The sequence below is a fragment of the Physcomitrium patens genome, chromosome 8, assembly GCF_059467195.1.
Source record: "Physcomitrium patens ecotype Gransden chromosome 8, ASM5946719v1, whole genome shotgun sequence".
In the NCBI taxonomy this organism is placed as follows: Eukaryota; Viridiplantae; Streptophyta; class Bryopsida; order Funariales; family Funariaceae; genus Physcomitrium; species Physcomitrium patens.
The window spans coordinates 1,699,873-1,717,141 of NC_143417.1; the positions used below are offsets into that span (position 1 = coordinate 1,699,873).

General features: G+C 40.3%; 2 protein-coding genes across 3 annotated transcripts; both read right to left on the bottom strand.

The window, feature by feature from the left end:
- Positions 1-394: 394 nt before the first annotated feature.
- LOC112285715 (multiprotein-bridging factor 1b) lies at positions 395-3,421 on the bottom strand. Of its 2 annotated transcripts, none has more exons than XM_024526744.3 (5): positions 3,253-3,421; positions 1,986-2,149; positions 1,568-1,651; positions 1,178-1,260; positions 395-997 (listed from the first exon to the last, which is right to left on the bottom strand). In XM_024526744.3, the coding sequence occupies exons 2-5, from the start codon at positions 2,116-2,118 to the stop codon at positions 869-871; spliced, it is 429 nt and encodes a 142-aa protein (XP_024382512.1). In that variant the 5' UTR covers positions 2,119-2,149; positions 3,253-3,421; the 3' UTR covers positions 395-868. The 2 variants fall into 2 exon arrangements, with proteins under 2 accessions (XP_024382512.1, XP_024382513.1); XM_024526745.3 differs by lacking the exon at positions 3,253-3,421 and adding an exon at positions 2,619-3,194.
- Positions 3,422-4,548: 1,127 nt separating this feature from the next.
- On the bottom strand, positions 4,549-11,671 carry LOC112285712 (pumilio homolog 1). The gene is made up of 15 exons (XM_090252784.1): positions 11,525-11,671; positions 11,214-11,399; positions 10,982-11,047; positions 10,752-10,806; positions 9,894-10,621; positions 9,336-9,654; positions 8,822-9,150; positions 7,693-8,699; positions 7,399-7,540; positions 7,085-7,192; positions 6,709-6,921; positions 6,483-6,593; positions 5,985-6,179; positions 5,608-5,782; positions 4,549-5,401 (listed from the first exon to the last, which is right to left on the bottom strand). The coding sequence occupies exons 1-15, from the start codon at positions 11,669-11,671 to the stop codon at positions 5,358-5,360; spliced, it is 3,825 nt and encodes a 1,274-aa protein (XP_090108910.1). The 3' UTR covers positions 4,549-5,357.
- Positions 11,672-17,269: the final 5,598 nt, after the last annotated feature.

The following is a 17,269-nucleotide window of genomic DNA, read 5'->3' on the forward strand; positions in this document are numbered from 1 at the left end:
AATTTAAATAAAATTTAAATAACATTGGTGCATATTATAGGTTCAAGTTTTAACAAATTTTAAATACTATAATAAGTTCAGGTATCCTATTCAAAAGACTAGACTAGCCTACTTTAATATCCTTTGCAAGTGCCCCTTTTTGTTAAATTCAAAATTTGCTGAAATTAAGACTTTTAAGCACCATATATAATAGTTTTTCTTTAACACTCTCTAGAATTTAATAAGATTGAAGATTTAGAAGTAGCAAACAAATTGTTTTGGTTTTCCATACTAATGCAATTAATTTGATTTTTTTTTATAGATTACCAGTTCTCTTCTTTAGTGGAAAAAAATAGATTTTCGATAATTTGACAAACATCATTGTCATGTGCACCATTGACTTTTCTAAGCAGTATTTCTTTGCATATGAGAATGGTGGTTGATTTTGTTTTTTCTTCATTCAGGAGAAAGATCAACACAACTAGATTCAACATAACACAGCTCCAGAAGGTGCAACTTGAGAAGCTCTACCATTATCAACATCCCTCAAAACCCTTCCACACCGTTGCCAATACCTCTTGTATACCACAAGTAGCTAAGCCGGCAAAACCCAGTCAATACCAAACATCCACAATGCTAAACTTTTACAGCTACTGAGATTCGATCCTGAATCCACATATCCTAGCTATCTTGATTGCAAACTGCGGGAGAAAGTCAACGAAGAAAACCTTGTCGTTCGTAACTGATGCTCCTTTCTTTGCATTGTCTCTAACCTCAGCCAAACTCTGCTCACCACCATCTGGCTGAGAACCTGCACAATATGAGAAGAAGCCTAATAGCTTCAAAACCAGAGGTATTCAAAGCTTGAGGATGCTTTCTACAGAGACATTCACTTTTTAGCTCCTGCTCCTCGTAGCTTCGTACCAAGCACACGTTCCAATTTCGATATGATCTGTTGGTTGGGAATTGCTTTCCCTGACTCGTACTCTTGTACAATTTGTGGCTTTTCATTTATGAGCTGCAAGAAAAAAGATAACTGTAAGCTTCGAGGACCACCAAATGCCTGTGTAATGCACGCTGCACACTTAATAAAATACCCAGAAGTGACTACAACTGGTATCAGATTCCGTCCTGGTGTCAAATATTGCGAATTCTATACTGCCAACAATTTGATTGTATAAAAGAAGTGCGGGAAAACCTGTGCAAGTTGAGCCTGTGTCATCTTCTTATCCAACCGAGCCTGCATAATTTTTCTCTTGAGTTCTGTGGGCACTTTCTCGTCTACTCAAAAACCATGTTCCACCAGTTCAGTATTGTTCTCATAGAAAATAAAGTAAAAATCAACTGCACGTGTAAACTAAATATAGGATAAAATGGACAGATCCTAATGCCGATTACCAATGTTATGGCAATCAACAGCCTGTTTCAGTTACACTACAGTAAAAGCCAAGATGTGCTGGGTCTGAATTCCAGATAGTATTAGATACCAGAATTGTAGGAGAAAACCAGACTACCTTTTCAACACTAGACAACGGTGACACTAAGAACAAGTTGAAGTCACGAGAAGCAGGTAAACATTTTTACTCACGAGCAAGAACGTCAGTCTCGTCATCAAGCTTCTTTGTATTCAAACCAGTAGCACTGGTAGCTGCCTTGTTGGACCCAGCGTTGACTGCCCAAAAGATCATTCCACTATGAATTTAGAGGAGGAAAATATTTCAGAAATTGAGTACGAGATTTCTGTAACTGATTTTAGTGGCACCACACACAAACGTAAAAGCGTGACAATAATGAACATTACAATACGAGTTTAAGATGTAGATTCGCAAAAGCTAGGATCATAATGCAAAAAACAGCAATAAATATGAGGAATGTAAATCTCATGGAATGAATAGGTGTGGAATAAGACATATGTGCTAGGCACAAAAAGTATGCAAGCTAGAGGAAAGTCCAAAGGAGAAACGATGGAGATAAGAAAAACAAATAAATAGATTTCAGAGTAGTACATTTCTTGATAGTCTCAATTGGGCCGCCAGCTCGTCGTGCTGCATTGACTGCCTTCTCGTCCTTCTTCGCACCCGAAGTTGGAGCCTTCTTCCTGACCACCACAGGCTCCCAATCTTGTCTCAGATCAGCCATGTTGATGAATAGGTCGTAAAATAGAAGAGCTCTGTGCAGACAAGGCCTGATTATTAGTGCAAAAAAGCCTGTGATGAAGAACCATCAGCCCATGCAAGGAAAGCTGCATCGCATCAATTGATCAAGAGCTAACAAACAAATTCGATTGCACGTGGAAGGTGTTCCATACAAATGTGCCACAACATAGCTATCAGTGTGCTGCACTACGACGGTATGACAACTACAGGATGGGCACATGCTCAGCTTTAACTCCCCAATTAACTGAAACTACCAGATCCACCAACTCACACGAGCAGACATGCAACAAGTACTATGGTTTTGAATTTTCGGATCAACTGAGAAGGATTAAGTGAATGCCAATACCCTGACATGAACAAGCTGGAAGTTACAATGCACTTAACACATGTAGTGGCTTGGAAGCGACTTCAGTCAAACAATACCGCACAATCACAATAAAAGACGATAATTGGAACGAACCCAAGACACTCGAATGGGTGTACCTATAGTCAACAGAGACGAATGTATAATCCACAAAACTCGGCACGGGAGCCCATTCAGGAGGAAGACAGAAGAGTCCAGGTTGTGACCAGAAACCTCCAAAATCTCCAACAGAGTACAACACTGCTGAAAACCGCAATTCATAAGCGCGAGACACTCACAATGTCTCGAAACTCAAAAACGCCAGTAATCCCAAATCGCATTCGCAATTACCCTTTCTGAAAAAACAACTACGCAGTGGTAGCAGAACTTGCGTCCGCATCCATGACGGCACATACAAAACGACGTTCCAAACGACATAAATTCGAACCAGTCTCAGAATCCCCAATCGACGCTACAGCCGACTAACAGGCCACAACAACAACCCGAGTCTAAGCGCCAACACTTCCACGCAAACCTGCACTTGAAAGCCTGTAACGGCACTCATCCCCAGCCGGAAATCAAGCAACAATCCAGGCATAATCTGACGCATTCGAAACTATCACTCATGGGAAGACCGTCTCTCGAATTCAACACAGCCCAACTCCACAAAGCATTAAATCTCCAAGCACAGCCTCTTGCGTAACGATCCAGTTACACGAGCGGCACGGAATCGTGAAGTAATCGAACAAAAAGCGCATCGAGGCAAAACCTCACCTGCCGACAATCAGCGACGTTCCCACACAGATCGATGTTGGAACTCTTCGACAGCGAGGAGGGGTTTGAGATGAACCAGTCACGAGTCTCGGAAGCGGAGGGTTGAGGTAAAGAATCACGCGATGCGAGCTAAAATCTGTGCAAAAGCAACAACGCACATGGACGACGAAGCAGGAATCTGCGAGACGTGGGAACCCTGATACCAAGGTGGGGGGATCTGGTGAAGCTCTGCCCACCAAACCCTAATTTAGATATTCCTCGCGCATGGATGGTGGATATTTTTTTTAATGTCTTCGTATTTGCACAAAGTTCTACTTAGGCAAACACAAAATGAAACAAAGCCTAGCATTGTAATAACAATTGTTGATCTTTTGTTTCTTTTACCCATCTATGTGTGTTCATGGAGAAATAAATAAATCTAAGAATTGAACAAATGGCATTAGCAATAGTAATTCATTATTGAATTGTAAACTATTGTACATCAATAAAAATTTACTTTGATACATTACTTCTAAAGCAAAGTAAGGGGCTCCAATAATAGTGTTTAAATAATTTTCATTCTAGAAAAATTAACAAATAAAGGCATTCATTTGAAACCATATTTAAACAAAGGATGATGTTATAAAAATACAACCAAGTAGAATCAATCAGATCTACAGCGATTGTACATATGAATTGGTTTCGTAAAAACAATATTCATTTGTAAATAATCATTCACTAGGGGGGGGTTCTACGATTATGCAGTAAAACAATATCACGTTCAGTTTTAAGAGGTCATTTCAAATGAATTACAAGCATTATTCATGCCCATAAACATAACCAAAGCAGAATAAAAGAATCCTATGTAAAATGTTGTCACCTGGAGTGTTAATTTTGTGTATGATGTGTATAAAGTGTATAATGTTAGCTAGAATATGTTTTGTCATGCATTTTTATAATTGTAGTTACCTCACATATTCACAGATTTATCCTCACATCAATACCAGTTACGCGATTACATTCTTCAGAGACATTGTATGCAAAATAAAGTATTCAACTTTGATCACCAAGCTTAACACACTAACTCAAAACATCAGGGCACCACCCTCCTCAAGAATTACAGACCATTCTTAATGGATTTTTTTTTCTCTCTTTCAAGATACAAACCGTTCAGACGGACAGACCATAGAAAACGAGCATGTATAATTTTTCAGTTCGGAATGATTTCAGGGGTTCAACATTTTGAAGACCCAGCTTCTGAGGGTTTAAACAAAAATGGTTCACAAGTTGCATACATACAAAGTACAAATTTAAAAATTCGGATAAAGGAACAGATTTGTACTCAGACATACCTTACACCAAGCTAAAAGAATAAAGACATTGCCAGCTGGCCCTTCCTCTAAAGGGGGCACTTTTTACATCAAAAGGACCCTGGCGCAATCGCTGCACAAAAACTAACCTTCAGCAGCAGCACTAGCAAGAATGGAACGGGTCCTAGGACCACCCGCCTTCCGATCCTTCAAAAACCAACGCCTCGTCACAAGACCAACACGTCAGTCTGTACACTTCGGAACGAAGAACACTTGCTCTTTATACACGCCCGTTACAGCTAAACCTTGCCTCGACCCTTTCCTTCTCATCACTCTAACACTAAACTGTACCCATTAAAACGTCTTTTCCATGTCTAATTGCATGACTTTAAATCACACTACCCAGGAGAAACGAAGGGTAGGATCGAAAGGTCGGAACACAAGCACTACTCCCAGAGCTCCAACCTCCAAATATCTAGAGCCATCACTTATAAATACACCGGCCTCCGACACGAATCCACATAAGATACGTGTCGATGCGAGCTGCAACAGCCCTCACCCCGCGTCTCTCCTGACCATCAATACAATCTGAGTGTAATCCGACACCATTACACTATTTACTGCTCACAAATGTTTCCCCGGGCACTGAACCACAGCCCGACTATCTTCGGATCGCTCGCACGTTGTTTACGACACAAGAAGTTAATTAATGACAAATGAGCGAGGGAAGACCTGACTTCTAGTACTCCAAGAAACAGCCTGAAACATGTTCCTTTACTAAAGAAGTCAGCATAGGCCATGGTATCCATCAAAGATTCAATTAGACATGTTGTGTGCCATGTAGGCAGCACTCCGTCTCTCTGCACACAGCAGAAACTCCAGTCAGACAATTACGGGAGACAACGAACAGGACTAGCGGAAAACAATGGAAGGGACCAAATCACAAATGAAGCAGATTCATCGAAATCTTCGCAGAGGTATGCATCCACCTAAATCATCGATACTAATCTCTCTACACTACGCCACCAAGGTGACATACGTTTGAAGTTTAGAACGGGAAACTTACCTCCAGCAGCAACCAGCTTCTCCACGCGTGCAACGATGTGCTTGCCGTATGTGTACTTCTTCAATGCATGCAAGTGAACCCGAATACGACCCAGCAACAGCTCGCGTTGAGATTCATCACAGGTTTCCAACACCTTCTGGACCACGTAGTTTGCAAACTGGTCTTTCATCATTGCCTGCATCACATCACCGAACATCAGGCTACTCATACGCATACCGGAAACAATTGAGGCATTCACCATAACACAAATCAGCTTCCTCCACAGGTACAAATCCAAAACGAAATGCAAATATTTACTCTCATGATGTATTCAGCTGGTAGCCAATTAACGCAGAGTTTAAAATAACCTATCACACTAGCAACAATAAACTGCATACCTGAAGCGGCTCGTTCTCATCAGTGTGGCCAAGCATTTCATCGATCAATATTTGCCGTTCAACTGGACCACCATACTCCAAGCACTTTTCCACTACGTTTGATGCGAACTTATGCTGACTCATTTGTACAATTTGCCCAGCCAGCTTTGTAATAATCTCAGTTCGCTCATAATCGCGTCCATGCTCAAGCACATGCTGTAACAATCATGAACATCCACAAACAAGTATATTAACAAACCTGCTCTCATCACAAAGCATGGCTATAAGAGCCCTCTCACATTACATGAAACTACCCTCACTGCAACTGTAACCACTAACAAACAAAAACGGAAACTACATGTTACCTCCCATAAATACTAACCAAACAGACGAATCGAACATTTGGTTCAAGACAATCGTCTCCATACATGCACTCCTTAGAAAAAACAAACCTTCCACAACTTGTCTCTTCATCGGCCAACAACCATATACTGCCGACACAGCCGTCACACCCCTCACCTGTACAACATAGTTGCCATACTGGTCCTGAGCCAGCGTACATGTGGAACGTAAAATCTCTTCCATGATCCCCTTCTGCTTCTGCTCGTCCGTGCAGTGCTCCAGAACTCTCTGAACCCAACCAAATCCCGTTACCCCACCTCGTTAGCTAGGATTTCACGTATCACGTGTGCTTCTCACAAGGGCAATGTAGCAGAACATAATTATGCCAATCCCAAGAACTTACCTGGATCACCCGGCATCCGTAAGGATGAGTAGACAGCGTTACCACCTGGTTATAAAACGCAGAGATGATGAAATTGATCTTGGCAGGAGGCACACATTCAATGCACTTCTGAATGACGTGATTTCCATTCTGGTCGCGCACACACCGCATCACGTGCCCATCCAACTCCGACACCAACACCGTCTGTTGGTCCACGTCCACAACCTCCAGCGCCTGCACGCGCATCACGAACAGTTTTCAATTGGTTCCAATTACCCTATCTAGATCCTGCTCAATTTTAGTACTCATCACCACCACCAAGTGCTCGTATACCGTAGGGACTCCTCATCACAACACACAAACTTTAGCCATAGGAATGCACACAAGAAAACCATACCTTCTGAATCACTCTGCAACCGTACATCTGCAGACTCAGAACCAGAACGTGCCCCACCAACTGGTTTGCCAGCTCTCTCCTCTGCTGCTGAGTCCCGTGCTCGAAAAACTGCAAGAATCACAAACCAATGTCAATCTCTCGCCAGTTGTAAGTTTAGTCACCGAACCTTACCCACACTGAACCCAGTATCCAAATCGACATAACCCCGAAAAAAAAACAGACCGACACCCTCCCAAAAACATCTACCATTAGTTGCCAACCGATACAGTAATACCTTCCACCTTATAAAATTTCACATGCAACTCCCTCTGTACCTTTTGTATGACGTAGTTCCCGAAAACATCCGTCATCAGCGTCAAAGCCCGTGGAAGCACCTCTTGAAAAACCATGTTCTTGTCCTCCGGAGTTGCCGTCTCCAATTTCTGCTGAATGAACCTGCTTCCGTGCTGATCGACACTGCAATCGAAGAAAAACAGCTGTCGTCAATCACACTATCTTACATCTTACTCTCCAACTCCAAACGAGTGCGTACATCTCATTCGTCCTTTCAAACATAACATCCAAATTAATCGAATACATTCCACCGCAAATCTCTGATCTGCTCGCACCTGAACTCTACAACATGCTCTGTAATGTCCAACAAGTCAAATCGCCTCGTCTTGCTGTTCTTGAACTCCTCTAGCAACGTCGATCCCCGGGTCTCGTCTGGGGTCTCGCTCGTCTTTTGCCCTTGCCACCCTCCATACGTCGTGCCGCTCGCAGCCCCCATGTACCCACCACTCGTCCTCGACGTTGAGGAGGAACGCAAGTTGCGGTCATCGCGCCGTATGGGATAACTTCCTAGACCCACTGGCGATCCCGGAAGCACCGGGCTCGTCAAAGGAGAATTGTTATACGGAACTCCTGGAGGACTGCCATAGTACCCTGGGCTCACTGAACCACTCTTCTGGCTCGTGATCGGAACCCCCATCGTCCCCGTCCTCCCAAACTCCGACTTCTGCTCCGCGCCATAAACTCCCAGCATCGAACTCAACTGCTTTTTCTGTAGGTTCACCGTGTCCAGTGGATCTCCCCCCATGTAATTCCTCAACAATGAAGGATCTAATGCCGCCGCCCGTGCCTCCTCCGCCATACGTATGTACTGTAAGTACATTGGATCGTGTATCTGCGGCAATGCTCTACCCGCATACTTGTAAAGATTCTGGATGTCCACCGCTGAATGAGCGGAGGATCCAGGGACCCCAGCTCTCACGCCCATGCTCGCAAGAGCAGCTGCAGTTGCAGGGTCAAACATTGGAAGTGGGTACCCGGCCATCATAGGGGCCAGCATTGCAGGATTCACTGGATACCCACCCAGCCCATATTGCGGACCATAAACGGCCGCAGGGTTCATGTTCGGATAGTAGAGATTCTGCTGTGCCATATACATTGCAGCCGCTGCAGCAGCATACATGTTCGCAGGATTAGTATTTGCCCCCAGGTTGGGTTGGAGCCCAGCTGCCCCAGCTTGTTGGCTTGCCATGTTACCCACAGCAAACTTCGGCTGACCCCGATACGCAGGGTCTACACCCGGGTAGAGATGCTGCTGCTGTAAAGCTTGAGAATATGCCAAAGTCTGCAATCAAATATATCATAAATTTAGGTTGAATATATGGCTAACCCTGCGCATATTCATCACTGGATATCCGACCAATCCAACATGATTGCAAAGCAAAGACGTAAATATGTGCAGCTCACCTGGGCTGATTGTGCAACTTGAGCTTGTGCCTGCACCTGTGCAGCAATCTGAGCCCGTTGTCGATGCTGCTGTTGCTCCTGCTGTTGTTGGAGCTGTTGTTGCTGCTTTTGCTTCATCTCCTTTCCCTCACGCGCAGCTATGGCTTCTTCCATATCAGACATACTCAAACCTTTAAAAGCTGCTTCAAAATCCGCAGTGCTCGCACTAGCAGACCTGTTCAGCTGCATTGCAAACTGAGCGAAATCCGCAGCACTAGCACTTGAGGCACGACCCAGCCCTACGCTCCGTGCATCAGAACCCGAAAAAGACAAATTCCCTCCAGACAATCCTGAAGAGATAATGCCACCAAATTTTCTCATAAAATCGCTCACAATGTTCAACATTCGATTGGAATTCAATCCCACCACTACATAACAACTACCGAAAAAGAAAAAGAAAAAGAAATCTCAATATAATATAAATGGAGTCACATACACAATTTGCCAATTAAAATGGTTTGAAAAGAGTCAACACCTGGTACAGAACCCATCCTAGCCAAACTTGGACTGGCAGAACGGACATTATTTGACAGGGAAATCTCAGGTGTGGGTATCCTAGGTACAGGTGCTGCGGGTCCCGAGGCTTGGTGCAAATTCGATACACCAGGAATGGGGGTGGTACTCCGAGACCCCATCCCGTTTGCCACAGCATTCGCCTCTCCCGAAGCCGACTCTCGCAGGTGGGCCAATTGCAGGTCTAGTACCGCATTTGTGGCCTCATTCTCATCATTTGCAGCTCTGCTCGACGACCGAGACAAGTGAAACACAGGCGACGGCGTTCGAGGAAAATCCTCCTGTACACAAACGTATTTATTCGTCACACCTCATATCTCAACCAGCAATAATGACATATCTCCAGAATTGTAACCACCATTCTAGTACTTCAGCCCTGTAGCACCAAAAAAGCTTAAACTATGCTCCTAAATTTTTGCAAGAGACAAGAACTGAGATTGGGTTACAGAACTCCAACCCTCGATCATCGACCAGTCAAACAGAGGCCCCGAAGGTACAGTTTCTGCATTGGCTTAAGTACCTGAATCATATCTACTAGGCTCTTGTTACGGGGGTGGAACTCCGATGATAGACCCATAAACCCATCTCCTCTATCTCTCTCTGCCCAATCGCTAGACACCGTTCTCGCAAGACCGCCCATCGGTGAGATCTCCTCCTCCTGAACTTCTGGCTCCTCCCTGTGTGTCGGCAACACTGGCTGGGTTGAAAACAAAGACCTGCTGCTGCTATCATCCATCGATCGTAATTTCTTCTTGTCCCCAAATCCACCCGATCCCATCCCGGATTGCAACCTCTGTGCCAACCGATAGTTGTTCCAAGATATCAACGGTGGTGGCAACCTCGGATTCAGGTTGATATTGCTGTAGTAATATACCAAGTACCTAGGATCTGCGCGCTGCGCATCCTCGGCATTCAAAACATCTTCCTCCCCTGGCTGAAGGTTCGGGGAACGCCCACCTTTAGGGCTAGTTGGCAGGTCGAACATCCCACCCATCGCTGCAAGCGACCCCTCCACACTGGGAGGAGCACTGCCGCTTCTTTGCGGTACATGTCCAGAGTTCAAAATGTTGTCGAACTTTGTCCTTCCTTTCAGAAGACGGCCCAACTCCGTAATTCCATCCAAATCCTGTGAGCTGCCATAACCACTTCCATTCCCAGACCTCAGACTCTCTCCGAGGGCTCGCGAGTTCCCTCTTTCCCCCCCAGACATCATCATAACAGGGCTCTCCGTCATCATTTCACTATACACTGGACATCACAACGTCACACAGCTCAGAACGACATCAAGTTAGTTCATTTGCCGAAAATGTATTGCCCAAGGTAAGTTGCTCCCAATAAAAACCTCTGAGTGGCTAAATTATTGCCAGAAGTAACCTACAGTGCTCTGAGTTTCTTCCTGATATACATGCGATCCAGCTTGGCACCTCGCACCTCTGCAGTCAGGCCAGGCCATTAGTTCGCGCGAGGAATACTGGAATTTCAACAAGTTTCTCGTGAATTCATGTCCATGCAAATAACGTAGATGCTTTTAGAATTAACAATCGTTAAGCTCAATGTCAAGAACAACCTCTACAAGACATCATACTCTAGTGTCAAGGTAGCACACACAGATCCCGTCGAAGTTGTTAATGCCGCTATGGTCCGAGCTCTTGCAATCTCACAGCCCCAGAACCACTAAATTAAATCTACAACCCACGACCCCTAGTAAGGAGCTTCCCGTTTCAGCTTGAATTCACACGGAACGCAATATCAAAACAAAAATAAAAATAAACCACTTCTACTCAAACCACCGCAAACTCCCAAAAGGAACGCAAAAAATTACACAAAGATAAATACAAACAAATAAATACCGAAAGCCAGAGGGAAGGAGTGGAGTTAGGGCACAAGAACCCAATAGCGCAGAGTTCAAATTCCCCGAGCTACCGTCATCCATGCACAAACCTTGCAACACCGAGCTCATCAACAGCGCCCCTGACTCGAACGCTCCCAACGACCCCAACTCGCCACCACCACCACCCAGTAATGCCTACAGAACGAACCCCCCTAGTTGCAGTCCCCGTAGCAACAAGCGACGGCGAAACAACGAAGAAGTAAAAATAGGAGGTGGGCGGGTGAGAGGGGGAAAAGAAGAAGAGCAGTAGTAGTAGTAACGGGAAGAAAGAGTCTCTCTGAGTAGCCGAGAGAGAGAAATAGAGAAGAGAGACAGCGAGCGAGCAAGGAAGGCGGTCGGTCCGTCCCGGTGCCTCCCAGTGCTTCCTCGTTGGTCGTGCGTGGCAAGGGCAGCGTGACGGGGAGCATGTCCTTAGATGTGGCGACGACGACGACGGATTCATTCACAACAGCAGAAGTACACCAACAACACTCTCAACATCCCCCCCCCGCCACCAAGACGACCCATCTCAGGTGAGCAACCACACTCACTCCATCACTCACTCTCTCCCTTAGTGCAGCATTGCGGCAGGCAGCGCCACGCCCTCCGATGCGCCATCGCACGGCCTTTCATCCCCCAGCTGCCGCGATTCGGCGTCGCCGTCTTTAGGGAAACCGAAGTCTCGTTCGTGGCCTCGTCGTCTCGTCTCGCGGGGGCTTGCGCTTCGGCGAGGGCCTCGACCCGAAAAAGTAAACATTTCCGAAAAGTAAAAAAGCATTGCGTAGCCGTACGATTGAGCTTCCCATTGCGTAGCCGTACGATTGAGCTTCCCATTGCGTAGCCGTACGATTCCACAGTCCTCCGGTGAGGATAGCCCGTTCGATTGACTTGCGTCGGCGAGCTTGGGGTCGGCTTCGATGCTTGCGGCGGTCACGGGTTTGGGTCGTGCTTAGTTGTATGACCGTCCGTGGGGACCGAAGCCTGTTGGACGGACTTGGCCTTGGTCTTAGGGAATTGTTTGTTGTTGGGTTGTGGAACACAACTCCGCTTGCAGTCCAACTATTCCAGTGTCCACAACCACGGTAAAGTAATTTTGATCGAATAATTGGTTTTTTTAAAAAAATTGGGAATTAGTTGTGGTGATTTGTATATAAGAATTGCATGGACAAAAAACTAGCCAAATTTGAAATAATACACCTAAATCCCAAATTTAGAATATTGTATTTAACAATGAATGTAAGTACATAATGTACAATAAAATTATATAAATTAAAATTGACTTTCTTATGCCATGTAAATTTGCTTTTGAATTAGTTTTTTTATCGTATATTTTTTACACTTTACACTACGTGATCATAACTAATATTATTGAGAATGTTTGGAGAGACACAAGATTAGTTAGAAGTAATGTGTACAAAAAAATATACACTCACACACAAGAGGGAGTATATTGATATGATTATCTCATTTATACAAAGAGAAGGGGAAAAGATAAAGAGTTTCTTCCTTATACATTCCAAATACTATAGCTATAATATTTATTATAAACTATAATAAATATTATGGAGAGCATCAACTACATTTAATACTCTCAACAGTCCTCTTTGGTCATCATAATATTTATATAACATAAAATTTTCATAGAATTATAATCTATATTTTTTTGTAATCTCACAAGATCAACAGCTATTGCTTCATTAAAACCTTATTATATTCAAGAGTAAAACCATAGATAAAGAAAAAAGAGTATAACATCATTTTAAGAGTTCATTACTTTCTTGCTCAAAAAAAGCAAGTCGCCACATGCCAATGCCATAAGTAAGTCAATAATGGTTGAACACATAGAGAGTTTGGTGAGGAGATGAGTAAGATTATTTGTAGATTTAATTTTCTTGATCTTAAGTATTTGATCACTAACCAAGTGATTGATACAATTAAAATACTTTGGATCAATATGCTTTGTCTTGTCTCCTTTAATGAAACCAACTTGCATTTATGCAACATAAGTGCTATTATCTTCATATAAGATAGTTGGAGAATTATCATATCAAAGTCCACATATTCTCTGAATGTATTTATCAGTTGATTGCAACCAAATACATTCTTGAGATGCTTCATGTAAGGTAATAATTTTTGCATGATTGGATGAAGTTGTAATCATAGTTTGTTTCATTGATTTCTATGGTATTGCAACTCTATGTCTTAAGAATACATAGCTTATTTAAGATTTAGGTGTTGTAATATCAAATTTATATCTTACACCAAAATATTCAACCAATTTTGGATCTACAGATCATGTATAGTATAATCCTAAATCTTTAGTGCCTTTTAAATAACATAATAAATATTTGATGGCATTCAAATGTCATAGTATTAGACACACATTGTGTTTTATAAGAATACTAACTGTAAATATAATATCTGATCTTATAGATGTGGCTAAATATAAAAGTGCTTCAATTGCTACGAGATATGGATAAAAATCTCCTAATATTTCCTCCTCCTCCTTGCACGAGCAGTATGGATCATAACCATTACCATCATATCCAACCATTAGTGTAGACAATAAATAAGCATCAATCATATTGAATCTCCATAAGATTTGTCTAATATATGTTAGTTGGTAGAGAAAAATACTACTATCTATGAAATGCATAATTTGAAGACCAATTTAGAAAGTTATTTTTTCTAGCATTTTCATCTCAAAGTCATAGATAAGTAGGTTAGCACCTGTAATGATAGATCTAGTATCCATTAGGTTTAGATTACTAACATATACAACAATGATTATAAAATTAGTTTTATCTTATTTGATAAACAAACAAGGTATTAGTAGATCACTAACAAACTTATTTGTAATTAAATAATCTCAAAGACATTCATATCATGTACATCTAAATTTTTTTAGACTATACAGGGCCTTAAGTAATTTAATACCATGATATTATTCTGGAGTAGGTGTATTTAGAATTCTTATTTCCAAACTAGGTAGAACTTTCATATAAATATCTACATCAAGAAAACCATACAAATATTAAGTTATTACATCTATGAGAAGTATCTCAAGGGTAGAATGAATTGTCATTCCAATAATATATGAGAATATAATTGAATCCATGACTAGAGAATATGTGGATTTATAATTAATGCCAAATTGTTGGATAAATCCTTCAACAACAAGACGAGCTTTATAGTGGATTATTTAATCATTAATAACTTATTTATGTACTAAAATCATCTTATATTCCATACAATAAGAAGTAAAAGTGTCTATGATTAGACCAAATACTTTTTTTTTATGCAAAGAAGAATATTCCACCTTGATGGTAGTTTTTTATTTTAATTAGTTAGAGCAATGCATTGTTTTTTTGATGGTTTGATGTCCGAGATCCTCTTTCTCATAAAAAAGAATTTTTGCAATCATGAATACAAATAATTAATCTATTATAATAGATGGTCTATCCCAAATGTCCTTTGTACCATAATATAGAATAGATAATTTTGTACTCATCTAAGTTTTATTCCTCCTTATTTCAAGATTTTCTATTGTATGAAGTGAAGGTATAATTTTCATGGATATATTATCATTAATTAATGCACCTGTAGGTTTAAAAAAAACTTCGACAAAAAAAATACCAAAATCTCTATATATTATAGCATTTTTTTTTATGGTTGCTTATCTGGTCCATGAGTCTTTTTAGTTTTTGAGGTTTTAAAATGAGATATATTAATTAGTGGTATTGCAATTTTAGCATGTTCATTTTGAGTCTCATTAATTCAAATTCTCATAATTTGAAGTGCATCATTGAAGCTATTACATGTTTCATCTATGATCCATTTTAGATACAAAATCTTAGCAATTTTAGTTTCAACCAAAGATGTTCAAGGATTATGATTCATTTTAAATGTTTCGGGTGCTCCAAATTCAAGTATTGTAATTCTTTGTTGATTAAATATTCCTCTTTAAAGATATGGGAATATGTTTTCTTCAAATCATCAATTTTAAAAACGTGCACGTAATGATATAATAGTTGATGGATCAACAATAAAAATAATGTTGGATAAATCAAAACCAACATATATACCGTCTCTTTAATGAGCTCCAATAGTAAGCCATTGAGGTTTTTGTACTCAAATCCAACCATGGCAACTAAACACTTGTAAGTGAGATACATTTAGAATATGACCTGAATGAACTCTTATGGTATAATAATTTCAAGAGAAGAAGCATAAAGGCATATTAATATTGTAGCATGCAAAACTGCATGACTGTGAAGGACATATATGAATAAATTTGAAAAATTTGTGTCAAAAGAAAAATACCAAAATAGAAATAAAGTAGTATGTATATTAAAAAGAAATTGGAATGGCTATTGCCAAAAGATATAGAAACTAGAGACTCTTAAATCTAGACTAGAAGCAAGAAAAGAATTGATAAGAGTGAAGGAGGCTTCACTCTTGCCTCTATATATACTATCTACTTAGGATCTATGTGACGATGTTCTATAGGACCTCCAAAAATATGTTGATTTTGCATGACATGTACCTTGATTTGCAAAGCACATTTTCTATATGGCCACCATATAGTTAGCTCATTTCATAAGCTATCAACACATATGACACATGGATAGCTTGTTGAGTAAGTTTCCAACTTATCAATTGACTACAAACATATATAAAGTCAAAACATTGTCTATAAGGCTTTTAAGAAGCTTTTTTAGAAAGTGTTATAAAATTAATCTACTTTTACCTAATTCTACCTATCTAAGTAATAATTATAGTAGGTATATATTCGTGATATTACCTCCTTTTTTAGAGACGAGTTCCATAAAGAGTAGTGATCATATTTTGAAGTCTAAGATGCAATAAATGATAGCTCTTAAGTTTGTTCCACTCATTATTGGTTCTCCATCTCTTTGATGCCATAATTATATAGAAACTACAAACAAAGATAGAAGGTAGAGTACAATCTTTTCTAAACTGTGTTTCATTTATAGCAAAGTTTTGTTATCTTTCATCTTAGTTTTGATAGATGTTGATGATGAAAAGCCTTTACCATCTTTGTTGTATTTGGAAGATTCTTTGTTGGCTTCCAAGTGCATTCACTAATATCATATCCGTATCAATGGACAAGATATTCTAATTTATTTTGGCACTGATTTGAGTCTAGAACTGCTTCTACTTCAAATTCTTTATTATTATTTATTTTTATAAGAGAAGGTGGAGATTTTCTTCTTCTTAATATATTCAGAGTCTTGTATAGTTGAAGAAGAGACATATAGAAGACATGATGGATCTTCATTGACTCCAATAGATATAATTCATAAGCAACTCGATTAATTTGTCCACAAATAGAAAAAGATCCAAGTCTATGGTAGTCCAACTTATTACAAGGACAAATAGTCTTGATATTATAATGAAGTAACCATACCTTATCACTTACATTGAATTGTGGTTGTTATTTTTCATAGGTATCTGCATTGATCTTTTGTTCTTCTTTAGCTTCTTTTAATTGCACCTTCATTGTTCTAAGTAGTTTAGACAAATAGTTTACCAAATCTTCCACTATAAGATTATCAATTTTTGAAAAGTCAAAAATATCAAGTCGTAGATGGTAACCATAATTAGTGAAGAAAGGTGTTTATTACATAGAAGAATGCATCATATTATTATAAATAAACCCTATCAAGGGCAAGAAGGTTCTTCGATTGACTTATTGATAATTAATAGTACATCTTAAGTAATGCTCCAAAACTTGGTTTACACGCTTTGTATGTCCATCAGTTTGAGGATGAAAGGCCAAAAAAAGCTTTATATCCACCTTTAGAATCTTAAAAATAATTTTCCAAAATCTTGATATAAATTGAGTTCTCTTATTCAATATAATATTTTTCAGCAATCCATGATATCGATAAATATTGTCAAAGAAAAGCTTAGCAATATCTTCACATGTGATAGATTTTGTGCATAATATAAAATATGTCATTTTGGTAAAATGATTTATTATCATAAATATAAAATTATAT

What these genes read in the sequence shown, in the direction of transcription:
- LOC112285715 (XM_024526744.3), bottom strand. Translation starts at nt 2,118, where the DNA reads ATGGCTGATCTGAGACAAGATTGGGAGCCTGTGGTGGTCAGGAAGAAG. An exon ending in CGAGACTGACGTTCTTGCTC is followed by an intron (nt 1,261 to 1,567) that starts GTGAGTAAAAAT and finishes GTTTTTGAGTAG; the next exon opens with ACGAGAAAGTGCCCACAGAA. An exon ending in CACAGGCTCAACTTGCACAG is followed by an intron (nt 998 to 1,177) that starts GTTTTCCCGCAC and finishes TTTTTCTTGCAG; the next exon opens with CTCATAAATGAAAAGCCACA.
- LOC112285712 (XM_090252784.1), bottom strand. Translation starts at nt 11,671, where the DNA reads ATGCTCCCCGTCACGCTGCCCTTGCCACGCACGACCAACGAGGAAGCA. An exon ending in ACGGATGCCGGGTGATCCAG is followed by an intron (nt 6,594 to 6,708) that starts GTAAGTTCTTGG and finishes GGTTGGGTTCAG; the next exon opens with AGAGTTCTGGAGCACTGCAC. An exon ending in ATGAGAACGAGCCGCTTCAG is followed by an intron (nt 5,783 to 5,984) that starts GTATGCAGTTTA and finishes GATGTGATGCAG; the next exon opens with GCAATGATGAAAGACCAGTT.